The sequence below is a fragment of the Leuciscus leuciscus genome (genome assembly GCF_965113295.1).
Source record: "Leuciscus leuciscus genome assembly, chromosome: 2".
NCBI lineage: Eukaryota > Metazoa > Chordata > Actinopteri > Cypriniformes > Leuciscidae > Leuciscus > Leuciscus leuciscus.
In genome coordinates this window covers 32,152,589-32,161,003 of record NC_138726.1, presented here as the reverse complement: position 1 = coordinate 32,161,003, position 8,415 = coordinate 32,152,589, and the positions used below count along the sequence as shown (strand labels likewise).

At 34.7% G+C, this 8,415-nt stretch overlaps 1 protein-coding gene and 1 long non-coding RNA gene across 2 annotated transcripts; one reads left to right on the top strand and one right to left on the bottom strand.

The window, feature by feature from the left end:
- On the bottom strand, positions 1–3,073 carry LOC309493097 (C-C chemokine receptor type 1). The gene is made up of 2 exons (XM_082162200.1): positions 1,055–3,073; positions 1–759 (listed from the first exon to the last, which is right to left on the bottom strand). The coding sequence occupies exon 1, from the start codon at positions 3,036–3,038 to the stop codon at positions 2,109–2,111; it is 930 nt and encodes a 309-aa protein (XP_082018326.1). The 5' UTR covers positions 3,039–3,073; the 3' UTR covers positions 1–759; positions 1,055–2,108.
- A 104-nt stretch (positions 3,074–3,177) lies between these two features.
- LOC309493121 lies at positions 3,178–8,107 on the top strand. The gene is made up of 3 exons (XR_014203802.1): positions 3,178–3,361; positions 3,444–3,541; positions 6,765–8,107. It is a non-coding gene; the product is annotated as an uncharacterized lncRNA (long non-coding RNA).
- The last annotated feature ends 308 nt before the right edge of the window (positions 8,108–8,415 follow it).

Sequence of the window (8,415 nt, the reverse complement as noted above, 5' to 3'; positions counted from 1 at the left end):
AACAAAACTGTTCAGAACCTGACATCATTTATTAATCTCAAACCGTGTCAGTCTTAGTCACTGTCTTGTGAGAGATACATGATGTAATGGAAATAGGAAAATAATCAGATTATAACTAATACAGAAACTTGCCTACAACTCAATGCTCAGCTGACAAGTTTGTAAACTTGTTGTGACAGTTGCTCGGCAGCTTTTGAAATAGTGTTTTTTCCCCTAGAAACTAGGTACTTTTTCAAATATTATTGCACAAGTGGCTTACAGAACAGCAAGCTACACTCTAAAAAAAAGATGGTTCTTTAAAAGTTCTTTACACGTAGTAACAGTTCTATTTAGAACGGTATCGTCCTGAAGAAACCTTTATATGCTGAAATGGTTCTTTTGTTAGAGTTTAGGGTTCTTTATTCCTGCCTTTTTGTTTTTCAAATCTGTAACTGTCAAAGCCTCCTCATTACTGATTTTCTGGAGCTCCTCTATATACAACTACACGGACTGTCAACATACTCTCAATGGGTAAATTATTTCATTGTTAAAATGTCTATAAATTATAACTTGTTACAATCATTTCCTATAACAATCATGTATTTTTGAGCAGCTCTGTAAAGTTGACGATACTCATCTTCTCTTCTCCACAAAGTAGCCTAAGTAACAGAGAAATGGAATTTATGATCCATATTGTTTGATTTCTTTATTTATTATGATCTTATGCCTAAACGTACCCAGTCACAAAAAATATTAAAGCTATCCCATAACTTTATATCACTTTTTCCTTTTAACATGGTAAAGGGCTGATACGGTCCATTTTTGTTAATTTTGGCCTTCATGAACATAATTGTTTTTACATAATCAAATGGAAGAGACACAAACTCTAAACTCAATTGTTTATTTCAGAGGCTGTCACGTATCATAACCTCATAATCTGCAGAGAGAAACCGCCACTCAGAATACACACATAATGAAGGACGTAAAGAGGATTGTGAAGATATTTCACTGAACTTGGTCTTCATTACATCTATATCGTGTTAAATGTCAATTGTTATTTATTATTGTATTCAACTAACAATTGTTAAAGCATTGTCATTTTTGCTACAATCTACAATGTCAATAAAAAATTTAAGTAGCCTACCTAATTGACACAACATGCTGTTTTTTTTTAAATATAAAACCCAAATAGAGGCAACAAGGCAGATAGAGGAATAAAAAAAACAATATTAATAAATAGTATATATATAGAAATACTAGTTATATTAATAATATGAAGATACTAATATTAATGAAAATAAATATTGTCGAAAAGGTTATTTATAACACCATTAAGGTCCTAGCACACAAAGCATTGTTCATTATGGAACCTTATAAAAAGGGTTCTATTTAGCACCAAAAAGGGTTCTGCTATTGTTACAACCTGAAGAACCCTAATTTGGTACTGTTTAGAACCATTTTTCTTAAGAGTGTATTGCACTACCATTAGATTGTACTGTAGACAGTATACTAATGGCCAATACATAGCTTCACCATTCCCTAAAAACACAGTTCACACAGGTTGTGAGATTAGGTCAGATATATTGTCACAAAACAGTATGGATTTTATATTTGTTAAAGCAGCATCTTACATTTATAATACTTTTCAGTGTAAAATTAAGGAATAACGAAAAAAAGCATGCATCTGAACATTATCAACTTTACCCATTGATTGTGTTGTTTAGACAATAGTTCTTGCATTACAGTGGCCTTTTATATTATATGATTAGAGATACAATAAAGTATGGAACAAAAACCCTTTAAAGGTAATGCTTACACTGTACAAAATATACATTTTTCTGTTATAAATAAAACAAAGATTATTGGAGTACATTTTACATTAAAATACTATTTCAGTCTTTCTACTTTAACATTTCATGTTTGATTCAAAGTGTTACTTGCCGTTTCTTTGTAAGTATTTATGAAAATTGTTTCAAAGTAAACCCTATACCAGTTTTTCTTCTTCTTCAGTGTACTCTGCTATCTAAAATGAATTCTAATGCGTTTTTTAAAGGTGCTTATATCATGGTCCAATTTGTACTTCAATTAAAAAAATGTTTCTTTAGTCCATATTGAGGTTTCCGGCTGTACTAGTTCAGTGAGGTGTTCACAACTCTTGAATGACCCCCCTGTGAGTGTTGTGAGCCTTCAGTTTTGTGCTCCACTGAAGGTTTTTGTTGACGTAAACTCTTTGAGGAAAAAGCGTAGAGGAATGGATTCACACAACTGTTGATGAATGTAAGACTTCCAGCAATGTCACCGGCAGGAGATAGAACTGGCTGTGATTTAAAAAATTGTGTGAAAATTTCTTCTAATTTTATTATGTGGTGTGGCGCCCAAAAAATGAAGAAAATTACGACAATCCGGGTCACCAGTTTGGTTGGTCTGTATCTGTGTCTGAACATTCCCCGTTTGGCCATTTTGTGTAAGCAATAATATGACGTCAACATGACTGTGAAAGGAAGAAAAAATCCAAGCAGTGACTCCATTAAAGCCACAATAAGTCTAGCGTCTGAATCCAGGTTTCTTTCACACTCCATTTTGGATTCACTTTGAATGCTCTCTTGTGTAAGAACACCAGGACAAGAGAAAAGCAGTGCCAGAGCCCAGCCACAGAACATCAGCACTCTCTCTCTTCCTCTGCCTATTCTGGACCACAACTGTGGATGCCGAATCCGTAAACAACGATATAAACTCAGCATAGTTACTGTTATCACACTTGAGTACATGCTGCAGTAGACGAGTGCTGTGAAAAGCTTGCAGGTTGATAGGTCAATGCTGTCTAGTTCACTATAAATCCACACAGGCAGGGTTATCAAACACAAGATGTCCGCAGCTGCCAGATTCAGCATCAGATGAACTGTAAAATTGTCCTTTTTGAAATGCTGAACTATGAAAAGTATTACCGCAATATTTCCAGGAACTCCAATCATGAAGCAGAGACCCATCAGGCCACTGGTGACCAGGTTTGCTGTTGTCCAGCTGGTGGAGTTTAAACTGGAACTGCTGTAGTTCTCCATGACACAGATGCAATAGTGATGTGTTAAGACAATCTCCTTACAGATCACTACACTTGTGACTTATGTCCTCTGGCTGACAAACACACCCACAGAGTTCTCAGGAAATAGTTTTTTTTTTTTTTTTGTGCATAATCTCAGCTCTAGTGTCTGTTTTGCTTCTATCAAATAATACTCATATCAATATCAAATAATTCATTCATACCAAATCTACCATTCTAAACAACTTAAGTTTATATATTTTTGCATTATTTTGATATTTTATTAGGCAGAAGACTACCATTGCAGTCCCACCTGACCAGGAAGGTCCTAATATCAGCGCACAGGTGGGTAACTACTGTAGGAAGGAGAACGATCATCACACAGTGATTTCTTGCATGTGTCTTACTGTGTATTTGTCTCAAACAGAAACCCCTTCACTGCAGACAAGCTGAAATGAGCTAAAATCATCGATTTCAGTCTTTCTATCTATGGATCTCAGCATTTTTGGACAGAATTTAGGATATGTAAGTATCTGGCATAATTAATTTAGTTCTATTGGTATTGACAAAAAGCTGTTTACAAATATATATTCTTAAGTTATAGTAAAAAGAATAATAAAAATGTAAATAAAGGAGGTTTAAAATATTTTGACACTAACATGGAATTTTCTCTTCTCTCTCTCTCTCTCTCTCTCTCTGTGTGTGTGTTTGTGGACACGCACACAGACCAGGGAACACTCTGATGTTGTCAATCAAGTTCTGAACAGGAACCAATCTTTGGAGAAGTTAATTTATTCGCGAAGGTGGACAAAAACATTGTGTTGGCTTTTTAAAGATTATTTTGATGAGGACTTTTACTCCTATGCTGTAGAAAAGGAGGAGGAGTAGACAGTCAGACATTGATAATAATAAGAAATGTTTCTTGAGCATCTTCTTTTGGCCACCAGTTTACATGAATCCAACAATTTTGGGGAAATAAGTGAAATTATTTTGAAGGTGGGGTTATGTGTCATGTATTGTGAAAAGAACTGTGTTTTGTCCTGTGTTGGACATTTCCTTTTTGACTGCTTAAAAATGTATTTATATTCTGAAGTTTTATGAATGTAATGGTTGATATTTCATTATAATAATTGTATAAGCTAAACAACCAATGACTCCAGACTGTTTATTTTGTGATATATATGAAATGTTTAAAATAAAATAAAAAATTGTATTTTGTAATAATTTTGTCTAATTGATTAGTATGTCAGTAGTACTTATGTAGGATAAAAAAAAAATATTTCTATATCAAAATTATGAAAATCTAATTTATATTTAGTACAAATAAAAATAATTACAGTAGTGTACTGCTTGGTTTTTACAGTAATGCACTGTGTTACACAATTACACAGTACCATGTAGTTATTTTAAAACTGAAATACGGTAATGGTACTGTAAATCTTAATAACAGTAACTTGCTGGCAACAGTGTTGCTGAGTTGAGTTGCTCAGTGAGTTACTGTAAAAAACCCTTGAAATGTCTAACAGTGAACACACTGCTTACTCATATGATTTACCAGTTCTCAGATCAACCCAGATATTTTAAGGTTCTTTTTTATTTTCCTTTTTTTGCTTAGTAAGAGATGGTGAAATCTGTGGTGGTTCTTGCGAAAATTCATAGTAACTGAATGACTACTTGAATCATGGGTTGCTTCCAAATTAGCCGTATTTGTGCCATGTGACACTGATATGTGAATATTCTAAGCAACACAGGGCAATAGTCACAAGCTTCCCATTTCCTATAAGGTCCATTAAAATAATTCTGTCTAGACAGTTTCTTTTTTCTGAAGCCTTCATGTGTGATTACAAGTGAATCTAACGCCACAACGTGGTCTGTTTGCACCAGGGGCATAGCAATAATTTTAGTACAAACTAAAATTACTAAGTTTCAGCAATATGCCTCAAAAAAGTTAATCAGCAGAGGCCAATCAGCTTGTGCCAAGCGATAATGATGTGATTGCTTGTAGATTGCAAGTAAGGACCTACCAGCCTGCACCCTCTAAAGTTTCATGACTGAACTACATATTGTAATCATGACAACTCTCTAAAACAATTTGAGCATTTTGACGAATTTGGCAATGTTAAAGTATTTGGATTTGGCGGACTAGATCTGCTACGCTGCTGCTGTTGTAAGCGTATGGACTTGCTACTGCTAATAGATACACAGTCTCAGACACACTGCTGTAAGCATGTAAAATATGCTGCTGCATGAACAGATATACATAAACCGTCCAACAAAGCAGGAACAAGAAGAATCACACAATACAAGCCAAACCATTTGCATGTATGTAAAACATGCTGCTGCATTAATAGACATTCATAAATCCTCACAGAGATGTTAGAAAGGCAATGGATCTTACCGCACCCCAACACAAGAGGATCTATTTCCGAGACATATTGCTGCTGCACAGAAGAATCGCGAGAACCTCATGTTTGCTATCTATGTGTGCCTGGGCCTGTTTTGCCAAATGGCTTAACTCTAGTGGCTTGATTTATGTGTATCTGGGCTAACAAAGCCCAGAGTTATTTACTAGTGACTAGCAAAGTGAACCTGGGTGCCATACTCTCAGGTCTGATTAACTATTGACCTAATCCAGCTCTTTGTGCCTGAGCCAAAATGGCTCAAACTTCCCTAATTAGAATGCGCACTATGTGACTTTAACAAATGATACCATATTGCAAGCTGATAGAGATGGAGAAAATAACCCCCAACAACCCCACAACAACAAACTGTTCGTTCGTTGGCCAGAGGAGAGAACTGGTTTCTCCAAAGGTTTTTTTTTCCTCCATTCTGTCTCCTGATGGAGTTTTGGTTCCTTGCCACTGTCGCCTTTGGCTTTTGGCTTGCTAAGTTGAGGACACTTAATATTCAACAATATTATTGATCTGCCTGCATTGACACCATTGTATGAGAACTGAACTGAGCTGGACGACGATAGCACTGTTCTCTCCAGAGCGGCTTTATAGATAAATTAACTATATTAATAACTTTTTTACAACAGAAATGAACCATCACTGAACTTACTTAAGTTGGACAATGACACTATTTTCTAGAAACAAACTTTGGTGTATTATTTTCCTGTTATCACTGTAAAGCTGCTTGAAACAAGCTGTATTGTAAAAAGCGCTATATAAATAAAGGTGACTTGACCTGAGCAAGCTGTCATGCTGCATGCATTTATTTATATTTTGTTGTGTTTGAACAGCCAATTCCAAAGTATGGTCATGCAACAAACAGCAAACCACAGGGTTATATGCAAACCTGCACATTCTACAGGATAAAAAAAAATTATAATAATTTTCACATATGCTTGGCTGTAACCTCACAGCAAAGTTTTCTTACCGCTGCTGCTGTTGTTGTTTCCTGCGTTCTCATGTTGTTTCCTGCGTTCTCATGAACGCATATAATGGTTATATAGATAGATAGATAGATAGATAGATAGATAGATAGATAGATAGATAGATAGATAGATAGATAGATAGATAGATAGATAGATAGATAGATAGATAGATAGATAATGGTCTCATATATCTAAAGCTATTTTGTACTTTGTTCTGGTTAAGAACATCTGATAAATACTAAATGAAAATATTCAGATGCCCCGTACATTCATAATACTTTATTCAGAAATCCATGACCTGTGCCTGAGAGTTTTTTCTTTTTCCTTTTTTCCCTTTAGAAGTAAAACTTTTTTTTTGTATCTTGACAGGAACTTTAAAAGGCAAGCTGCTTTTGATTGAACTACTCAAAGGAAACAGAGCAAGAATCAAGTCATCCGCTTGCTGAAAAAAAGTTCCCTCCCTTTTCCTGTGCCAGAAATGAGAAGCTGAGAGAGAGAGATAGGTAATGTCATATTACAATGATTACAAATGGTCTCTTGCCATGCATTTTCTCAAAACAGTTATTTCAGATATGCTTTCTATATGCAGAGACTCGCAGGAACACGCAGACTTCCACATAACAGCAGTAAATATTTATATTTGACACTGTGGCTACTGTACCTATAAACAGTTTGAAATTAAAACCAAAATAAACACAAGCTATGAAAAATAATATTTGTTCCTTCTATTTGCAGTGATGTTGGACTTCCTTGTCAAATGTCAACAGTATTTTGTTTTAGCCATTCATTTTCTGACAGTAATATAGTGACATTTTATAGAACGTCTTTAAGCATCGGCTGAGAAGTCATTCATAGAGACAGAGAGAAGAACACTTGTTGTACATTTTCAGACCAATTTTATAAAGTGCCTTAGCCTTTGTGTTTGAACTTAGTTTGGCTCGTTGGCTTGTTTTACATTGTATGGTAACATATCTTGTTATATTTGTCTACTAGCAGGTTTGGGGCCCTTCACATTGTGCAACTCGAGGCTCAGGCTGGTTTGGTAAGTGGATAGAGACAGTTACAATGTGGTGTAAATAGACAGTTTAAAGAAAAAAGAAAAGATAAAAATGTGCATATCTTTGCTGCCATCTAGTGGATGCTAATCACATTAGTTTAGCTAACAGACTAAGGTCCACTTGAAATGTTTAAAATGATGTACACAATTACACGAGATAAAGACTAGTCATATCAGTGGCTTTGTAAAAAACTGTTTTAATCGATATCAGAAAGCCATGGAGATCAAAATGGGCAAACCACTTCAATTTATCCTGGTGGTAACCGTCCTATAATCAGACACCATTAGTTGCAAAATAAATTAATAATGGGTAACAAATATGCCTTCAAATAGAGTATTTTTACAATGATATTGGTAACAACAAAGATTCATTTTGCCTGATGTCGCATCCACATCGGTGGTGTCAAATATAAATCGCTGCATCAGCCATTAAAAATGGCTTTGAGCAGTGAAGTAAGAATTAGAGGCAGTAGAAAATATAAATATATTTTATTGTTATTCTTTTATATAATGGAGATAATCTTTTTTTATAATGCTATATTTATTGTAATTATTACCATTCTGTTTCATATTGTTGTGTTGTGTTGTATTGGCTATTACTGTTCCATTCAGTTTTATAGGGTAAGAGATTATAAATGAAAGCTTCTAGTTTATTAAGGAAAAGTTTGGCTTATACTATGGAATACAACAGTACACATTTCTGCCAAGCACCAAATAGGTTATTTCGAATAGGTTGCATTCACCTGAGATGGTTGCTATAGCAACAGCGAGCTGCCTTCCTAGGATCAGTATCAGATGTCACATTGAAAAGGATGCAAAACAACCATGATTTATTGTTTTATTGTAGCTTACAAAGGTCCTCTATTATAATAGTACTAATCTAATTTATAAACTAATCCAAACCATGGTACAAAGTAATAAGCTACTGCTATAAGTTGAAAATACATATTATTTCGGTGGGAT

What these genes read in the sequence shown, in the direction of transcription:
- LOC309493097 (XM_082162200.1), bottom strand. Translation starts at nt 3,038, where the DNA reads ATGGAGAACTACAGCAGTTCCAGTTTAAACTCCACCAGCTGGACAACA.